General features: G+C 32.2%; 1 protein-coding gene across 1 annotated transcript; it reads left to right on the top strand.

Annotated features, from left to right (window-relative positions):
* Positions 1-3,726: 3,726 nt before the first annotated feature.
* On the top strand, positions 3,727-8,624 carry LOC101495424 (protein neprosin-like). Its single transcript, XM_004514306.1, has 7 exons — positions 3,727-3,930; positions 5,509-5,595; positions 5,710-5,907; positions 6,344-6,508; positions 6,805-6,858; positions 7,195-7,341; positions 8,247-8,624. The coding sequence occupies exons 1-7, from the start codon at positions 3,727-3,729 to the stop codon at positions 8,622-8,624; spliced, it is 1,233 nt and encodes a 410-aa protein (XP_004514363.1).
* The last annotated feature ends 13,986 nt before the right edge of the window (positions 8,625-22,610 follow it).

The following is a 22,610-nucleotide window of genomic DNA, read 5'->3' on the forward strand; positions in this document are numbered from 1 at the left end:
TTTTGTTCTTTTCTTTGATTCCCCGATCCTTATGCTCTTCTCCGTCTCAAGATTCAATGGATGAATAAAGACAAATATTGTTTCCACATGATGACTCTTCATATCTATCGAATGATCGCTTTTTCGAGGTGAAGCAAAAATCCATTGTTTAAAATGACTACCCTCCTTATTATTTTTGACACACTCATATATCTTGAGAATCAAACGAGCTCCCGTGTATATTTTCAAGTGTCAAAATTTTTATAGTATTTTTATATTTCCACATATTTCAAATTCCAATATTTATTATTATAAAACAAAATTTTGAAACAATAGAACACTCAATAATGAAAATGGATTGGTATATAAAGAGTGTAACGTACAACATCGAATGACAATATTGGAAAATGTACATTCGTTACATTAAAAACAAAACAAACGAGGCAAGGGTTACAATGTGGGGACGGGTATGTTTAATTTAGGTGGAGACATAACAAACGCTAGTCATTCTTGTAATTTAGGAATCCTAATAATCAGCTTCCAAGAATAATAATTGCCTCAATTTGAAGAGCTTGATTTTTTTTATTATCCCTAACGTTTGCATGGACTGCTCTTCCAAGTTTTCGATCCATCGGGATGCTCTAAATTTTGCCTAGGTCGCCTTTTCAGGTTTTCAACCTAGCGAGCCCATTTTTTTTTTAAACATAATATTTTTTGACTGCATCTGAATTTACTGGAAGTGGAAGGTCATCTCCATTCATTTCTACGAGTATTAGAGCTCCTCCAGAAAAAGCTTTTTTCACAACATATGGTCCTTCGTAATTCGGGGTCCATTTTCCACGAAAATCCTTTTTTATGGGCAATATTTTCTTTAACACCAAGTCCCCTTCTTGAAACTCTCGAGGACGGACTTTTTTCTCGTATGCCTTTTTAAGTCTTTTTTGATATAGCTGGCCGTGACATAGAGCTATCATCCTTTTTTCTTCTATGAGATTTAACTGGTCAAATCGTGATTGAACCCACTCAGCCTCTTCCAGTTTTGTTTCCATCAAGACTCTGATCGAGGGAATTTCAACTTCAATGGGAAGTACCGCTTCCATTCCATACACCAATGAGAAAGGAGTTGCCCCTGTTGAGGTACGAACAGAGGTTCTATAGCCATGTAATGCAAAGGGAAGCATTTCATGCCAATCCTTATACGTCTCCACCATCTTTTGTATGATCTTCTTGATATTCTTATTTGCTGCTTCTACAGCTCCATTCATTTTCGGACGATATGGCGAAGAATTATGGTGCTGAATTTTGAAACTATCACACAACTCTTTCATCATTTTGTTATTCAAATTAGTCGCGTTATCAGTGATTATCTTGTTTGGTAAGCCATATCGACAAATCAATTCTCTTTTGATGAATTTGACAACCACACTTCTCGTCACATTGGCATAAAAAGCGGCTTCAACCCATTTTGTGAAATAATCAATAGCTACTAGGATAAACCGGTGTCCATTTGAAGCCTTAGGCTCGATGAGTCCAATAACATCCATTCCCCACATTGAAAATGGCCATGGTGATGTTAAAACATTCAAAGAAGTGGGTGGTACATGTATTTTATCAGCATAGATTTGACATTTGTGACATTTCTTTACGTGACTAAAGCAGTCGGATTCCATGGTCAACCAGTAGTAGCCAGCCCTTAAGATTTTTCTAGCCATTGTGTGCCCATTTGCATGAGTTCCGAAAGAACCTTGTGATTCATTCTCTTCAAATAAAGTCATGATGCCTTCATCGGGGAATTCACACTGCATTGATTGATAATCTTCTACAGGTTGTTGGGCCAAATACTCTGCTAGGGTACTTCCTTTTATAGCTTTTTGTGTAACGTATACCAAATCGTATTCTGATAACAACATCTGCCAACGGGCATTCCTTCCAGTAAGACCAGGTTTCTCAAAGATATACTTAATTGGGTCCATTTTAGACACCAACCAAGTTGTATGACATAACATGTATTGCCTTAACCGACGAGCAGCCCATGCCAATGCGCAACATGTTCGTTCAAGCAGTGAATATCTTGTTTCACAACTGGTGAACTTTTTGCTCAAATAATAAATATCATGTTCTTTCCTACCAGATTCATCATGCTGCCCCAGTACGCAGCCCATTGACTCGTCAAGTACTGTTAAGTACATAATAAGGCAACTAAGGCAACTTCCTCACAGAAAATCACACCTGCCACTAAGGCAACTTCCACACAAAAAATCACACCTGCCACTAAGGCAACTTCCACACAGAAAATCACACCTGCCACTAAGGAAACTTTCACGAAGAAGCATATGCCATGTCATGAAGATATAATATGAAATAGAAATATTGCCACACAGGCCACTAAGAATTATGCCATGTGCATTCAAAAAATCACTTTTTTTTTTAAATCATCACCTTATTCACACATCATTAAGAACACATACACACATCCATATCATGAGTATTACATATTCATAGACAAATAATGATAAAAATTATGACTATCACCACATACACATAGAGATAAAAATTTGATATCATATAGGTCATAAAAATTAACACTTTAACATATATAACAATAAAATTCACACTCCAACTAATATACATAATAAGAGTTAAATTTTGTTTATCTTACGTCACATAAAATTTCATACTTTACTACATATGAGTCAAATATCAAATTCAATCTCACAAAAATTGGGGTTTTATTAGTCTACATTTATTTCTTTTGAAGTACAAGTAATCGCAATTATTTATTTCATGTCATTAAAACAAGGAAAATAAGTAATAAGTTTTTTATGCCGAAAAAGAGGAGGTGATGGTGATGGTGGCTAGGATTTTGGTTTTATTTATAAAAAGGGTTTGTGAAATAGGGTTCGTAGTAGCGGCTAGGGTTTCAGTATTTTTTTCTTAGTATTGGGTCTAAATGAGGAATCGAAATGAGACAATATTATTATTGTTGTTGTTGTTATTATTATTATTATTATTAAATAAAACCAACTATTACGAGAACTAATTTTGTTAACACAATTTCATTAATAACGTATTACTAATATTTCAAAACTAATATTTATAAAAAGTAATTTAAGTAATTATTATTTCAAAATACATTAATAATAGAAACTCTGATATTCACAATATTAACTACAATTATTATTATACTAATCCACACACTAACACAACGGCTATTTATTATAAATATTGATTAATTAGCAGCATGTTTTGCTTTTGTCAGAAAAAATAAACAACAAGCATTTGAACAAAAAAATGTGTTAGTTTTATAAAAGAGAAAAAAAAACCCTTAATTATATTTTTTGGAATAAATCATTTGAATTAAGTTTATATAAATGTAAATGTAAATAAAAGGAGTATATTTGATGAAATCCTCTATTTGGCTTTTGACTAGTTGACCTGACCCAAAGAAATTGTTCTCGCATACAACATATAAGTTAATAATTAACACTAAATTTAAATTCCAAATATTAATTAAGGTGCATTTATTGTTTTCTTTGTCTTATTTTGACGAATTTTTTGTTTTATTTATTACTTAAAAAATCAAGTATTAAGGAATTCTAAATTTTTAATATGTTGAATATTTCATTTTTAATTTGGTATTTTATTACTCAGTGTTTAATTATATTCTTTTTATGATATATATATATACACACTGACACACATAATAAATAACTCAAAAGATACACACTGACACACATAATACTAAACATGGATTTTAGCTTCCCAAATTTCTTCCACCTCCTACATATTCTTCTCTTTATTTCTTTGGTTTGTCCTGTTTATTCTTCCAATACACGTTTCCACCAATTTGCCAATCAAACTTCTGAACAAGAGAACACATTTCACAAGTTGAGGAAGCAGATAGCAAATCGTCTTCAAAAACTCAACAAACCTGCTGTTAAAACAATTTATGTATGTTATATAAATTTTAAAATTTTCATAATATAGTGTGTTTGGACGAAAGAATTCTTTTAGAAAATATAATTTTAGAGGGTAGTTCAAATTCTTCAATGTAAATTCTTATGTTTTGATGATAAATTTAGATAATTTTTCAGACCAAAAAAAAAATGTTTTGGATAACTTTCATACCGAAGTGTTTTTATGATGTCTTTTATCAAAAGCAAATTTAGAAAATTTCAAATATCATATAAGACAAGGAATTTAAAATTCCTTTGGAATCTTCAAATTTGGTCATTATAACTCTTTTAAATTTTGCAAATTGATTCCTATATGTTTAAGGGGTTTAATGGGCATTCGTAAATCGTTTTACACTCATTGCCTACATAAACCGTTGATTTGCAAGTTACTTTAGGATGGTAGTTATCAATCATGAGATGGGAGGATAGAATAAGGTTAGTTATTAAATGTTAATGTGAAATTAATTTACACTAACAATGTATTGTCCATTTTCTATGCTTAAAAGTTTAACCTATAAGTCATTGTTTATTTTAAAAAATTTCAAATTGGTCCCTATATTTCTTAAAATTTGTAACATGGTCTCTGAAAATTTTTAAAAAGTGAAGTTTGGTCCCTAAGTCTTTTTAAGTTGCATAATGATCCCTATTTTTTTCATATATTACAAGTATATTTCTCGACTGTTTGAAATTTCAAATTTAACACTACTATTTTTATAATATCATTTTTTTTTAAAATACATTTGGGATTGCTTTTCATTATATTGAACAAGTATTTATCCCAAAACATATCAGATGTATAAAAATAGCTCAACAAATTAATTTAGAAATGAAATAATTTCAATGAACACATTTTTAATTGACTAGATTTATTCTAATATTCATAAAATTTCCAATTACTCCAACATGTTTGGATGTGGGAAATTTAATTACTAGAGGGTAATTCAAATTCTTCAAAATAAATTATCTTGTTTATAAAAAATTGGAACATTTATTAATATGAACATATTTTGTGAGATATTTTATCAAAATTAAATTTAGATAATTTCAAATAAAATCTAAAATATAAGAATTTGAATTTGCCTCCTAACCTTATAATTTGATTTTCTAAATGGTCCATATATTTTTTTTTCTTTAAAAATTGTAAGTTTGTGTTGATATATTTCAAATTTTACATTTTAGTTTCTATAAATTTACAGATTTTTGCAAATAGATCCCTATAATTTCTTAAACTTTGGTATTTAGTTCCTACAAACTTTTGATAATTTCTTAAACTTTCAAATTGTCAAATATGACATATATTTTTAAAATTGCCAGTTGGCACATATTTTGTTGGATAATATTTTTACCTTAATTTTTTTAAGCTTATAAAAATGAGTCAATTTTGAATAATCAATTTCTCTATTCAAACAAAAAGGTACATATGAATGAAATTAAATTGAAGCATTTCAATTATTCATAATTTTAAATTCTCTATAGCTTTTAATTACTTCATCCAAACAACTTAAGTTTCGATGTCTAACTTATACGCTCGTGTTTGTGTTTATATAATTGGTACATATGTTCATTTTTGCAGAGTCCTGATGGTGATATCATTGATTGTGTTCTGTTTCACAAACAACCAGCATTTGATCATCCTTTATTGAAAGGACATAAACTATCGGTATTTTTTGTTAATTGACATAAGCAGCATTGAGAAAAAGAAAATAGTAGCTAATTAAATTTTAATATTTCAACTTTATAATTGAGAATTTTTCTTGTATTTTTGTATATATAGGATCCTCCAGAAAGGCCAAGAGGATATAACAAAGCAGATATTTTGAATAAAGACTTTCAATTGTGGAGCTCATCAGGTGAATCATGTCCTGAAGGAACAATTCCAATCATAAGAACTACAGAAGAGGACATATTAAGAACTAGTTCTCCTAATAGATACGGACAAAAATCAATTAACAGCAGTTTATCGAACCCCCAAGTGAGGTTCACGAGGTATGCCATCACAAGAAACATAAAAAAAGTTTACTATCAAATTATTTCTTATTTTTCCCTATAATGTTTTGCGTTTTTTTTATTCTTATGTAAATGTAAGAGATAATCAAACAATTTAATAGAAACCGATAATGGAAATTGGTAAAGCAAACACAGGTAGTTGAGTATTTAAATTATTCATATAAATGATTAAGTTCGGACATATATAGCATATAGTTTAAAAAATGTTTCTTTTTTGTATTTTATTTAACGGTTTTCTATTAGTCTGAAATTAAACATATATAGTATCAGTCCTTATCGTTCTCATTTTCATCTATAAGTAATAAACATAACACAAACATTAATCTGAATTGTTCCGTAAATCTTATGGTATTTTGAAAATAAAATAACAAAGATTTTTATTATTGCTCCACACTGTACAGTATGTAAATGGAGTAACGAGAGGGGGGGAATACTATGGAGCACAAGGAGACTTTAACGTGTGGACCCCACATGTGGAAGGTAAAAATGAATTCAGCGTGTCCCAAATGTGGGTCTTCGCAGGTACATATGGAAAAGATTTGAACTCCATTGAAGTTGGTTGGGCGGTATGCTTTTACTCTCATTCATTACTTTAGCTTAATCAAATCATTCATTTGCACTTTTTTTTTTTGTTCTAATATTTTTTTTATTGTATAAAGATTATGTAAATCAATTATAAATAATTTTTGACATAGTAAAAAATTTTATTTTTCATAATTTTATGATTTTTGAAGATAAAAAATTTACTTGATAATGTATCGAAATCAAACTATTTTTTATTTATTTTTTAAAATCTATACAATTTGAATTCAACTAAATAATTTTTAGTCATTCAAGCTAAGTTCGAATAATTTTTGTGCAGGTGTTTCCAAGTTTATTTGGTGATGACCGCACTAGATTATTTATTTATTGGACGGTATGTAAATAGATTGAAGTAAAGTATCTATATTGATTGATGTACTTATAATTACTATAAATACAAAGAAAAAAATATTAGATTGAGAGTCGTGCATGCGGTACTAATTAGAAAGAGCCATTGAAAAATATAATTAATACTTTATCCAATTTTAATTATAAGAAATATGTAATGTATTTTTTTTGAGATTAGACTGAATAGATTTGAACTTTTTTAATATTTAAGACCACATAGAGTATCACCTAAAGAATTGAAATTTTCAGTTATTTTAAAACGTGTTTTTACAATTCGATCAATATATGAATTACTATAATTTATATTTTCTTCAAATTACAGGCTGATGCATATCAAAATACTGGATGCTACAATTTAAAATGTCCAGGCTTTATTCAAACTAACCACAAAGTTTTACTTGGAGGAACAATTTCTCCAATTTCTACGTATAACGGGCCCCAATATGATGTTACTTTATCGATCTGGAAGGTAATTTTATGTTCAAATTATCAAATTGACCTAAGAAGATTATGGATAATTAGATATTAATGTGTGAGATTTGAGCACTAAAGTTAATCAAAAAAGTAAGTTTGGATACCAAAGTAAAAATTGTATAGATACAAGTCAAATCGGCAACTAATTAAGTTATACAAAGAAATTAAATTTGTTTGTGAAAATGAACAAAAATTTGTATCACATTAATCATTTTAGTCACAATTTATTGATCTGGACTGTAATATTGTGATCAAATTATTATGGACAGTTTGGTAATATTGTAAATAACACATACTTTCTACCGATGAAATTTCTCAAAAGTTTAATATATTTGGTTATGTTAACTATAATAAAAATAATTTTTACAAAAACCAATAATGGAAAATGAAGAAGCATTGGCAGGTTATAAAAACATTTTAATAAATGATTTCCAAATTATGAGACCTACTTTCCCATAGGTACAAAAAAATCTAAATGAATTTAGTTATCACTTAACTACTCTAACTCCCTTATCATTTACCACTTTTAAGATTCTTTTTCTTATTTCATCTTTTGGTTCCCTATTATTGTTATTTTTGTGTAACCAGGTCATTTATCAAATTTTTTATTATCTCTATATTTTATTTATTTTGTTTCTCTATGTCATTCTTTCTTACTTTTTTTTAACTAAAATTATTCTAATATTGAGCTCAACTCATATATTTTATTCATTCATTTTTTTTTATTATTTAATAAAATATTAATATTTTTCATATTTCAATTTTGGTACATTTACTATCCGATTTTTGACCCATTCTTACCTACCTTACATGTTCTTTTTCTGATTATGGCTATGTTTAAATAACTTTGTCAAGAAACAAAAAGTTTCATCGAAGGTTTTCTTTAATTCGTTATTTTAGGATCCAAGGACTAATAATTGGTGGCTTCAAGCTGGATCCGGAATTTTAATTGGATACTGGCCAGTCTCTTTGTTCACGCACTTAAAGGATCATGCAACTACAGTTAATTTTGGTGGAGAAATAGTTAATACAAGATCAACAAACGCTCATACTTCCACCGGAATGGGTAGTGGACATTTTGCTGGGCAAGGATTTAGAAAAGCTGCATTCATTAAAAATATGGAAATTGTAGATTATAGTAACAACTTGAATCCAGTACAGAATCAAGAATATATAGTGCAGTTACCTAAATGTTATGATAGCAACCCAGGAATTACTAAATGGTGGGGGAGATATTTTTTCTTTGGTGGACCTGGTAGGAATATTAATTGTCCCTAAGGGAACAAAACTAATTCTTTCAATAACACTTGTATAATGGTTATTAATAACAATTAACTAATAATTTCTTCCTTTCCAATAAATTTTTAATTTATCTGTGCAAATTAAAGTTCTTATTTGTTCATTTTTTTTTATGTAATGGTCATACATTGAGAGTACCATGACCATCTTGGACTATTTGTAAATGTCTATGGGAAATCGAAATTAATTATACAAGATATTATTTTGCTTTAAGGCATGGAAAGATATGTTCTTCACACTCTCTCTCATTGGAATACTCAGAAGTTATAAGGGGATTTTCTTTCCATTTGACCTACTGACGAATACGATCAACACTCATCTAATTGCAACACTACTGATGAAGAAGAAGCTCTTAGAAATGGATACCTATTATAAAACAATTGATCTTGATGAACACGTTCAGAACATGGATAATACCATCCTAAACTACTACAAGCACGAGGACCCATAAAATACAAAATATTTGTCTTCGCCGTAAAAGATGGGGCAATGACTTGGTTGAAAAATCTAGGACCCGACTCAATTGCTTAACGGATAGAACTCAACCACCTGTTCATGTTATATTTCACAACCATGAGAAAATAACCCAAATAGGAGGCCACCTTTGGGTAGATCAACAAGGGAATGTACTAGCTACTAAAAGGCTACGTACAAAGCTCCATAAGGAATCAATGGTAGTAAAAATTATGGAAATTAAAGTAAAGATGTATCTCCTTGACCGTATTTTACTAATGTTGTGACAAAATCTTTAATTTGTCTCCAGCATAGTCAGCATCGCAATAAATTAACTTGTACTCAGTTGAAAACTTATAAAATAAACCAATGTTAGAAGTACTTTTCAAGTATCTAAGGATCCTCTTAAAAACAGTTAAGTGGGATTCCCTTGGATCAGTCTAAAACCTGGAGCGCACATACACACACTAAATAGAATATCAGGTTTATAAACAATAAGATATAGAAGTGACTTAATCATTCATCTGTACGTTTTCTGGTCAACCTTTTGGCCTGATTCATCTTTATCTAGTGAGCAAGTAAGGTGCATTAGTGTAGCAATAGGTTTGAAATCATTCATCTTTAACTTCTTGAGAAGCTTTTTTGTATACTTGGTTTGATGAATGTATACAACATTCTGACTTTGTTGAATTTGTATTCCTAATAAGAACTTCAGTTCTCCCATCATGCTCATTTGAAATTCATGTTGCATTAACTTAGCAAATTATTTACAAAGAGTGTCATTAGTAGATCCAAAATTAATATCATCAACATAAATTTAAACGATAAGAATATCATTTTCAATATTTTTTTAACAAGATAGAGTCCACATGCCCTCTTTCAAAATTATTTTTCAAGAGAAACATACTAAGTTTGTCATAGCATACTTTAGGGGCTTGTTTCAGTATGTATAAAGTCTTTTTAAGCTTAAAGACATGATCTTAAAACTCAATATTTTCAAAACCAAGAGGTTATTTTACATACATTATTTCATTATAATTTCCTCCTTCCTAATAATTTTAAAAAAAATTTATTGAATAATCCATACAATGAAATTAAAGTTCTTATTTATTCATTTATTTTTATTTAGAGGTCACACATTGATGGTACCATTACCACTTTGAAATATTTGTAAATCTCTATGGAGAAGATATCAATTATACAATATATGTCATTATTTTGCTTTAAGACATGGAAAGATCTGTTCTCCAGCTTTCTCTCATTGGAATACTCAAAAGTTTGAGGGTTTTTTTTTTTTCTTCCATCTGACATTTTGGATAGGATCAACAATTATTTTATTCCAACACCACTGGAGAAGCCCGTAGAAATGGATGTCTATAATAAATCCATTGATCTTGACGAACATATTGAGAACATGGATACCATCCTAAACTACTACAAGCACCAGACCGCATAAAGTGCAAAATATTAGTCATTATCGTAAAAAATATAGCAAAAATATGGTTAAAAAGTCTAGGACCTGATTTAATCACTTTATCTTTGGGATAACAAAGGTATGAGCTCAACCACCAGTTCATCTTGTATTTCACAACCATGTGGAGTTAGCCCAAATAAGTGGCCACCTTTTGGGATAATTTGTGTATTTTATAGTCCATTAATCTTAGGGCATGTTTAGGGAAGATTTTGAATAATGTTCTTGAAACCACCCATAAGTAATGTGTAAAAATTATTAATCATCCTTATCACAGAAGCAAGAACTGTTAATAATCCATGTCAATTACATGATGAATAACCAAAGGCGGAAGCGTACCTGTGGGAATTGCCATTGATGAAATCCTGGGATGATGATGATAGAGCCAATGGGTTGGGTGATCTTCCTCAGCAAAATACCCTGAAGATCTTGCTCTCTTGATGGGGATAGAGAGAACCAGAGAGTTTTCTCCTTTAGGGTTTTGAAACTGAATAGTTTTGTTGTGTTTGCCTTGGGGACCATTACCCCTATATATAACTATTATTAGTTATATCCCAAATTGCAGTATTTCCAATTCAGCCCTTCATTAAATTAGAAATTGCCTGGTATCTACACTATTAATTTTCATAACTATTATGCTCTTTAGCCATAAACTATTATATATTATTTGACCCCTAGTTTATTGGCTAATTATATAATGACCCTAACACACTTTATTAATTAATTACATATGTGACCCATAAATCTTACAATCTCCCACTGGTCACACATGTATCCTTAGGAATGTGTTAGACTTTATGACGTCAAAAATGTCATTATAATTATCTTGAGTATAATCCAAATTGTCCCGTCCATTAATCATATCAGCACATGGAACCAAAGAGGCTTTCGTCATAATAAGCATAACTAAACCCATCAATGATCACATGTACTGACACAACTAAATGACATAGACCCATTATGAAAAGTGTAGCATGAAAATTACATGAAGTTGGTCAATGCATGTCAATTTTCAACTGGTCCTACTTTATCGAATGAGATCATACCATAACTTAAATGTACAAAGTAACCAAAAACTGAATACTTTAAACTTTATTTCTGATCAGAAAGTCCAAATACAATGTATTTGTACTTTACAATTAAACATAGAACATGAATTACATAATGGACGAAACTCCCACTAAAATCAAGATTCCTCAAGCTGTAGCACACTCATGTGAGCAGTGTGCTCATGAAAGACCTTGGGTGGTAGACCTTTAGTGAGTGGATCCGCAATCATGGAGTTTGTCCTTAAGTGTTCTATGGATATCTGTCCACTTTGTACCTTCTCTTTAACAACTAGGAACTTAATGTCAATGTGCTTTGACTTGGTTGAGCTCCTATTATTGTTAGAATACAGGACTGCTGATCTATTGTCACAATACAACTTGAGTGGTCTTTCAATCCCTTCAACTATTTGCAGCCCTGTGACAAAATTTCTCAGCCAAATGCCCTGGTCAGATGCCTCATGAATTGCTACGAATTCTGCTGCCATGGTTGATGAGGCAGTAAGACCTTGCTTGGCACTACGCCAAGAAACTGCTCCACCAGCTAACAGAAAGACATAGCCTGAAGTTGATCTTAAGCTGTCTTGGCATCCCGCAAAATCCGAGTCAGAGTACCCAGTGATCTCTAACTGGTCTGACCTCCTATATGTGAGCATGTAGTTTCTTGTTCTCTTCAAATATCTCATGACCCTCTTGGCTGCTTTCCAATGGTCAAGACCTGGATTGCTTAAATATCTGCCTAAAATCCCTACTATGAACGCTATGTCTGGACGCGTACATACTTGGGCATACATAAGACTCCCTACAGCTGAAGCATAAGGGATCTTTTGCATTTCTTGAATTTCCAAACTTCCCTTAGGGCACTGTTTGAGACTAAACTTGTCTCCCTTAGCAACTGGGGTGTCCCCTGGTTTGCAATCCTGTAACCCAAACCTTTTGAGAACCTTATCGATATAGCTCTTTTGTGACAATCCAAGAATACCTCGAGATCTGTCTCGGTGTATCTGAATTCCTAATACAAAAGAGGCGTCACCAAGATCTTTCATCTCAAAATGCTTTGATAGAAATTTCTTAGTTTCGTGCAACATGCCTATATCGTTAGTGGCAAGCAGTATGTCATCAACATACAAGACCAGGAAAATATGTCTGCTCCCACTGAACTTATGATACACACAATCATCAACTGTATTCATCTCAAAACCAAATGAGAGAATTACTTGATGAAATTTATGGTACCATTGACGAGAAGCTTGTTTTAGCCCATAAATGGATTTTCTTAGTTTGCACACCATATTCTTTGGGTCTCCCAACACAAAGTTTTCTGGCTGCACCATATAGATCGTCTCATCAATGTCGCCATTGAGAAAAGCTGTTTTTACATCCATTTGATGAAGCTCCAAATTAAAGTGAGCAACAAGAGCCATGATTATTCTTAAAGAGTCCTTCGATGAAACCGGAGAGAAAGTCTCTTTATAATCAATCCCTTCCTTTTGAGTATAACCCTTAGCTACAAGACGTGCCTTATATCTCTCCACATTACCATTGGAATCCCGCTTGGTTTTAAAAATCCATTTGCAACCAATGGGTTTCTTTCCTTCAGGTAATGGGATAAGTTCCCAAACTGAATTGTCTTGCATAGACTTGTACTCCTCATTCATTGCTTCGATCCACTTATCTGAACGAGAATCTTGCATGGCTTGATGAAAGTTGACTGGGTCGTCTTCCGTCATGCCAACATTTTCCTCTACCTCATTGATAAATACTACATAATCATCCGAAATAGCATTTTTCCTTTCTCTAGTGGATCTCCGCAATGGAGCTGGCTCTTGAGGCACTTGTTCTTGAGGATCTTGAATTTGATCTGGATTTTGTTCTTCCTGAACAACCAGATCATCTTGAGTTTGTTCAATAATGGGAAAGTCAATTGGTGGAAGAATCAGTTCTGGAATTGTTACAGATTCTTCCTCAAAGACAAAATCTTTAACCTTAATCTTCCCCCCAAACTCAATATCCTCAAAGAACGTTGTCGTTCCCGTCTCAAAAATTGTTCTCAAATTAGGATCATAAAATTTATAGCCCCTTGATTTTTCTGAGTACCCTATAAAATAGCTGCTAATTGTTCGGGGTTCAAATTTCTTTTCATTCGGCCTATAAGGCCTTGCCTCAGCTGGACATCCCCAAACATGAAAGTGCTTCAGGCTAGGCTTACGCCCAATCCAAAGCTCATAAGGTGTTTTAGCCGCTGCCTTAGTTGGTACTCTATTAAGAATGTATGCTGCTGTTTTTAATGCCTCTCCCCAGAGTGACTCTGGCAAGGTGGAATGACAAATCATACTCCTTACCATATCCTTAAGAGTCCTGTTTCGTCTTTCAGCTACACCATTCATGCTGGGTGACCCCGGCATAGTGTATTGTGGGACGATTCCACATTCCTCTAGGTATTTGGCAAATGGTCCCGGACGTTGTTCACCTGAACCGTCATATCTGCCGTAGTATTCACCACCACGATCAGATTTGACCTTTTTAATTCTTTTATTAAGTTGATTCTCAACTTCTGCCTTAAAGGATTTGAACACGTCTATTGATTGGGACTTTTCGTGAATTAGGTAAAGGTAGGCATATCTAGAATAATCGTCTATGAATGATATAAAATATTGTTGACCATTCCAAGAAGGAGTTGGAAATGGCCCACAGATGTCCGTATGTATCAATTCTAAGACGTCTGTAGCTCTATATGCGCCTAATTTCTTATCTTTAGTCTGTTTTCCTTTAATGCATGCTACACAAACGTTAAGGTCTGTGAAGTCAATGGAATCTAAAATTCCATCTGACACAAGTCGTTCAACTCTATTTTTAGAGATGTGACCTAGACGTTTGTGCCAAAGCACTCCTGAATTGAAATTGTCAATTTTCCGCTTAGTACCACGTGATTCCACATTCAAGGTTTCATTATAGTTAGCCACAGTTTCCAACAAATAAAGATTATCATAACCAGAAAGTAAACCGGTTCCAACAACATTCGAATTTAAAGACAAAGTAAATTCTTTATTCCCGAATGAACAATAATATCCTGATTTGTCCAAATAAGAAATAGAGATCAAATTCCGTCTAAATGACGGTACAACAAAAGTGTCTTTTAAATCCAAATAATGACCGGAACTTAATAATAATCTAAATTTTCCTATGGCTTCAACTTCTACCTTCTTCCCATCTCCTACATAGATGCATCTTTCAGTATCACTAGGCTTTCGGAAGTTCAGGCAACCCTGCATTGAAACACTGATGTTAGTAGTTGCACCAGAGTCTAACCACCAAGTGTTTCCAGGTACTGAAGCTAAATTAACCTCAGAACAGACCAAAGACAGAATCATACCTTTCTTAACACGCCAAGCGTGATATTTGGCACAATCCTTCTTCACGTGTCCAGAACTCCTGCTGAAGAAGCAGTTGTTATCCTTAGTCTGCTTCTTTTGTTCTGGACCCTTAGCAGCAACTTTGTTCTTGGGCTCCTCAATTCTTTTCCTTTTGCCCTTGTCTCTAGAGATGCTAGTAAAGTGAGCACTTTCAGTCCTATCTTGCTTCAGCCTGTCCTCTTCTTGCACACATAATGAAATGAGCTCATTAAGAGTCCATTTCTCCTTTTGACAATATTATAAGTCACCTTAAACTGACTGAATTGCGAAGGAAGAGACAGCAATACTAAATGAATGAGTAAGTCATCTGACAACTCAAGCTTTAGTCCTTTAAGCTTAGAAGCAATGTTGGACATCATCATAATGTGCTCTCTTATATTTCCCTTGCCTTGATACTTCATGGAAATTAAATTCTGAAGCAAAGAACTTGTTTCAGCCTTATCACTTTTTACAAAGCGTTTTTCCATCTCAACAAGGAAATTTTTAGCTGTAACTATCTCATTCGAGACAGCACCTCTAAAGACCTCAAGAATGCCACGCTTTATGATCATAAGACTTATGCGATTTGAGCGATCCCATTTCTCATACTCTAATTTTTCTTCAGAAGAACTAGAGTCCTTAGGAGTAGAGGGTCGATCAATTCTTAATGCAAGGTCTAGATCCATGCAGCCAAGAACAATCAGAATGTTCTCTTCCCATTCCTTAAAATTTGTTCCATCAAGGACATGAATAGAACTCAAATTTGCAGATATGGAAGCAACCGATACTGTGGATTAAATAAAGAACGAAACTTAGAAACTCACATTATAGGAAAATAAATCAATAAATAAATAAATACATATGTTCAAATCATGGAATTTAACCCATCTCAAGATACCCAGTGCACCATTGATGTCAAGTCTTTGGACAGTAACACCAACTGCTAGTGGTACTCTTGTTGCAACGATCAAATATTGACAATAAGACATGTCAAACAATAAACCTTCCTTTGGGCCAATTTACTGCTCACATGTATACCAAATAATTGTCACACATTTATCATCGCAGGTGTACATGTAATTCTGCCAAATGTTAACCTTCCTTTGGGCCGGTCAATACCCGCATGAATAAGCATATACACAACCATTTGATACTCTTCACGAGCAATTTAGACAAGAGAGGTCACTTTGGCGACGTCAAGTTTCAATTAACTCATTCAAAAATGTCAAACTTGACTTGAACATATATTTATTATATCCAAATAAAACAATATTTAAAAAAATATATTGTTCACTAATATAAACTTTATTTTATTAGTATAAAAAAAAATATTGTTTACTAATATTGTTCAAAAAAAAAAAATTAAATAAAAGTAATGAAGTAGACATCAACAAATTGATTTTTATTCTTCACACTAATAAGTACACGACAGTAACAGTAGACAAATCCTATTATACTATTCCTAATCGATACAATGAAAAAAAAATATTGTTTACTAATATTGTTCAAAAAAAAAAATTAAATAAAAGTAATGAAGTAGACATCAACAAATTGATTTTTATTCTTCACACTAATAAGTACACGACAGTAACAGTAGACAAATCCTATTATACTATTCCTAATCGATACAATGCAATTATTCAAACAATTGGTTTTATTGTGCCAGCCAGAATTGATACAATGCAATTCGTTTTCGTGGTTGTAGGAAGGGATAGACAAACATCCATATATAAAATAAAATAAAATAAAAAAGAAAATAAATAAGTGTTTAGAACCAAATTGATAATGTATGTCGGGGAGATTTTTATCAAGGCCAAAGTTCCACAACAAATCATTGTACTCAGTTTAGTTGGATTTTCGTGAATTGTATGATAATTTCGTTGTTTCACATGTTAACTATCCAATTGTTCAGCATTATTCAAACTAAGCCCCTAAGGTAATCCAATGGACCCAAAAAAAAAAACAGATCATTATTCAAATTTCCAAATTACAAACCCTAAGATTTCAATCATGTCAAAATTCCCAAATTGAATCCTAAAACAAGGACAATAACCGAATTTCATCATGAATTAGACATGGTAGGCTCTGATACCAATTGTTAATAATCCATGTCAATTACATGATGAATAACCAAAGGCGGAAGCGTACCTGTGGGAATTGTCATTGATGAAATCCTGGGATGATGATGATAGAGCCAATGGGTTGGGTGATCTTCCTCAGCAAAACACCCTGAAGACCTTGCTCTCTTGATGGGGATAGAGAGAACCAGAGAGTTTTCTCCTTTAGGGTTTTGAAACTGAATAGTCTTGTTGTGTTTTCCTTGGGGACCATTACCCCTATATATAACTATTATTAGTTATATCCCAAATTGCAGTATTTCCAATTCAGCCCCTCATTAAATTAGAAACTGCCTGGTATCTACACTATTAATTTTCATAACTATTATGCTCTTTAGCCATAAACTATTATATATTATTTGACCCCTAGTTTATTGGCTAATTATATAATGACCCTAACACACTTGATTAATTAATTACATATGTGACCCATAAATCTTACAAGAACATCTTTATCAAGGAAGTTGTGAAGAAATGTTGAACTTACTATATACATAATTCACGAAAATGAATCTTGGAAGATCTTGAGAGCATTTGTATGTTATGAGGAACACTAAAAGGGAAGTACAATGAGAATATTACCATAAATTACCAACACCATTCATAGCCAAAAATGGTGAATGAAAGATGGAAACACCGACTTGAAGCCTTGCACAAAAATTGGGAACATTCTAGACATGAAAGCATTATGAAGTTGAGGACGTTCACTACTAAAACATAAGAAGTATGGAAGTGTACTATTAAGTTCAAAAGGTGTCAACATACCTATTCTCTCTCCTACTTTCCAACCACTATTCAGACATAAAATGATGATGTTTAAGATGAACACATTTTCCAGATGAGGAATTTATGTTGAAGAAGATTATAAACTAACTTTTCTAGCTTGTGACATATCACTACAAGAAAACACTCATCTTGTGGCTAACTTATAAAATATTTTGTGGCTGAAAAAAACCCTCACAAATTACTGACCGAAAAAACCCTCACAAATACTAAAATTCTAGTTGGTTGTTTGAAAATTTCAGCAGAATTTTGTCACAGTCTATACTCTCACAAAATAACAACGTTGGATCATTGTGAGGGCTTAGTCCACCACAGAATCACACTTTTATGAGGGCAAAAGCCACCACAAAGGCATTCGTTTATGACTGTAAATGTCACCACAAAGGATGTCGTTTTTTACTACATAGGCCGCCACAAAGGCCCAATGTATTGTTGGTACTTTAGGCTATTTTGACTGTCACAAAGGCATTCATTTATGATTGCAAAGGCTCACATTACCGTTGGAACTTCTGGCCGCTTTGGTTGCGACAAAGTCAGTATTCTCCTATATATATCACTCTTCCTCTTATTTTTCGTTTCTACCTTCTCTCTAAATTTTATATCTACCTTTTCTCTAAATTTTCTCTCCACCTTCTCTCTACAAATATTTTTTCTCCAACTTTTCTCTCTACCTTCAAAGTTGAATTTCAGAAAGTTTTTATTTTATGTTTTATTTTTTAATGTTATTTTTTATTTGAAATTATTTATTTAATGAATATTATTTAAATTTTATTTTGACAATGGTGCTATTGTGTTTATTGCGAAGAGTTGTTAGTTGTTTGTAAGCTTCAAGTCAGACGCTACCGGACATCAAGTTAGTATGTAATGCATTTTAAATATAGATTGGTAATTTATATAATTATAATTATTATGTGGTTATAAAATATTTTTAGACTTAATATATTAGTTTAGAATGTGGATTAATATATTATTTTTAAAATAAGGTATAATATTTTTTTTAAACTTTAATATTAGTAAGATTTGTTAAAAAAAAAAGGTACTGGTTCTTCTAGTTTGTCTTTATCTTCTAATTTGTCAGTTTCATCTAGTTCCTTTGAACCTACAATATCCTCAACTTGCTTCGACTTTTTAAGGTCAAGTTGTTTGTCATAAAACTTAACATGTATTGACTTGATCATATTCATCTTGTGATGTTTTGTCAAGTTCCTCTGATTTTCTTGTATCCTCTAATTTGTCTAGTTCTTTTGGTTTGTCTTTATATTCTGATTTATTAGTTTCTTCTAGGTCCTATAAACCTACAATATCCTCAACTTGCTTTGACTTTTTAAGATCAAGTTGTTTGTCATCAAACTTAACATGTATTGACTCTTCCACTATGTGAGAAATGTTGGGGACAGTGTAGGTTATCTTTAGTATTTAAAACATAGCATACACAATCAAACTGATGAAAGTAAGAAATGTTGGACTTTTTATCTTTCAACAATTCATATGGAGTCTTATTTAGAATAGGTCTGATACAAATTATGTTATGAATATAACATGAAGTATTGACTGATTCTATCCAAAAGTGTTTACCAACATTTGTTTCGTACATCATAGTGGGAGCCATTTCTTGAAGAATATGATTCTTTCTTTCCACATCACCATTTTGTTGAGATGTTCAAGGGGATGAGAAATCGTGCAATATAGCACCCTCTTCACAAAATTGCTCAAATAGTTTGTTCTCAAACTCTCCACCATGATCACTACGGATAGTTACTATAGAGAATTTCCTCTCATTTTGCACTTGTTTGCAAAAGATAGTGAACACATTATGAGACCCATTCTTGTGTTTAAGGAACTTAACTCATGTCAATCTAGAGTAATCATCAACAGTGACCAGTTCATACTTTTTACCATTCAACAAGGCAGTTTTAATTGGACCAAAAAAGTCAAAATGCAAAAGCTCCAAAGGTCTGCCTGTGGAAACAATATTCTTTGATGCAAAAGAACTTTCAATTTGTGTCCCTACTTGATAGGCCTCACAAAGGACTTCTGATTTGAACTTGATATTCGGAAAGCCTCTAACAAGTTGGAATTTGTTTAATTTTTAAATTAACCTCAAATTGGCATGGCCTAATATCTTGTGCCAAAACACTTTCTCATTGCTTACAGACACAAAAATGTAGGTTTTATAAAGGTTCCCTTGTCTCTGGTCAGTAAATAGAACATAACAATTATTTTCACTTATAGCTCTACAAGACGTTTGATTGAAGAAAATATCATAACCATTATCACTTAATTGCCTTATCTTGAGTAGGTTATATTTTAGTCCATTTACTAATAGTACATTATTTACAAAAGTTAAGGAATTTTTACCAATTATGTCGTGTCCAATGATATGGGATTTCTACATTTCTCCAAAAGTCATTGAGCCTTCGTTGATTAGAGTTAGATCTTGGAACATAGACTTTTCTCCTGTCATATGTCTCGAGCATTCACTCTCCAGGTACCATGACTGGTGTTTCAACTTAGCTGTTGAGAACATCTACAACATAGACAATTTTATCTTTGGGTACCCACATTTGGTTGGGTCCTAGATTGTTAGTCTTGAAAGGTTTCTTGTCTTTCCATGTGGTTAGCATTAGACAAGATGTTTTAGAGAGACCTTCCTTAGAGCAAAAAATACATGAATTATCATATGGAGTAAACTTAGGTTTAATTTCTTTTTCTTGAAATCATATTCCTCTTTTTCCATTTCTACTAACACTATAAAGCATATAGACAAGCTTACTTCGTTCTAGACTATTAGTAAGAAGATTTTGAAAAGCAACTTCATATTTATCAAAATTAAATATGGAATTTTCTGTATGTTTTGAAAGCAAGATTATTTTTCAGAGTTAGATTTTCTATCTTAAGTTAAATAATATCAGTTTTTTTAGTATCAAATTTTTTAGTCAGATTTGCGTTTACTTTCCTAAGGGCTTTCAACTTTAGATAGATATTACGATTTTTATTTAAGAAATATTTTATAACTGTAATTAATTCAAAATGGATCAAATAAGAAAGTATCTTTATTTCTTCATCTACAAACTTACTTCCAAAGTCAGAATTAGAGTCAGCATTAGCCATCAGAGCAATATTGGCTTGTTCTCTAGCATCAGATGATTCCTCAAAGTCTTCCCATGTGGCCATTAATACTTTCTTCTTGGACTGGGAATCTTTCCTCTAAACTTCCATTTCTCCATATTTGGACATTTTGTCTTAACATGTCCAGGTTCATTTCATCCAAAGCATATGATGTTTTTCTTATCGTATTTTTCTTCCTTTCCTCTATTGGATTGCTTGGAACTTCCTGAGGGAAATATTTCCTCTTGTTGTGTAACATCCTCTAAATTCTTTTGGATATGAAGACAAGTTTCTCTTCCCCTGAATCTTCATTCTAATTCTCTAAATCATTATCCTCATATTTTAATTCTACTTGCAAGACTTTCTTTTGCTTGGATTTCAGAGCCAGACTCGTTTTCTTCTTCTTGGGTTCATCTTCTTTAAGCTCAATTCCAAGTGATTTGAGAGAGGTGATTAATTATTCCAATTTAAGGGCATTTAGATCTTTTGCTTCTTGGATAGTTGTGGTCTTGGGTCTCCATTTACTGGGCAAACTCCTTAGGATCTTCTTTACATGATCAGTAGTAATGTAGCTTTTTTCAAGCACCTTTAATCATGAGACCAAGGTCTAAAATCTGGAAAAAACATAGCTTCAATGTCTTCATCTTCCTTTATTTTGAAAACCTCATATTTTTTCACCTGAAGATTTGCCTTAGCTTCTTGAACTTGTTTGATTCCTTCAAATGTTAGAATTTGATTGTCACATATGTTCTTTGTTGTCTCCTTGTTAGCGCATTTGTCAAACTCCTTGTAGGTGATTGCGTTTATCATGAAGGTTCTTGACTTGTGATGCATCTTGTGCATTTTCTTTTTTTCAACATCTATCTATATCCTTGGAATCTCAATACCATCAGTATTTTTTATGAGCATTGTAGCCATCTTTCACAAAGTCTAAAAGTTTTGGATCTTGTAAAATAAAGAAATTCCTCAACATATCATACTAGTACTTTAGTTGTTCTCCCTCAAACAGGGGTGGTCAGTTGATGTTTCCTCTAGAGACTTCTTCACCAAACCTAAACATGTTGAATCCTTGGATCTTTCCTCAAACATTATAAAGTGTTCAACCTTGAGATGGAGCTCTAATACCAATTAAAAGTGAGCAAACATGAGAAGATGGGTTGAGTTGTGTTTGTCTAATTTAAAACTTTTTTCTTAATTCTAATTCTAATTTGGTGACTAAATAATTTTACTAATTACAGGCAACAGTAAAATAAATAATGCAAATGTAAAAACAACACACGGGATTTTATCATAGTTCACCACCAACTTGGTAACTATGTCATGTCCCCTCACACATAAGGATTTATTCACTAATTTAAAACCTTGAATTACACAACAGCTAACCCTACAGGTCAGTCTTCTCAAAACAACTTAAACCTACATATTATAATAGGAAAACTACCCACTTGACACTATAAGTCAAGTCTTTTCAACACAACATGAGATCCACAGATTGCTTGAGCCACACTAAAGGCGCTATCACGCTGGGTTACAATGAGTTTGAAACTTGTTTGGTTTATCTTCTACTAAGAAGATTTGATACAATGATTTCCCTA

Source organism: Cicer arietinum, chromosome 7, assembly GCF_000331145.2.
Source record: "Cicer arietinum cultivar CDC Frontier isolate Library 1 chromosome 7, Cicar.CDCFrontier_v2.0, whole genome shotgun sequence".
Classification (NCBI taxonomy): domain Eukaryota; kingdom Viridiplantae; phylum Streptophyta; class Magnoliopsida; order Fabales; family Fabaceae; genus Cicer; species Cicer arietinum.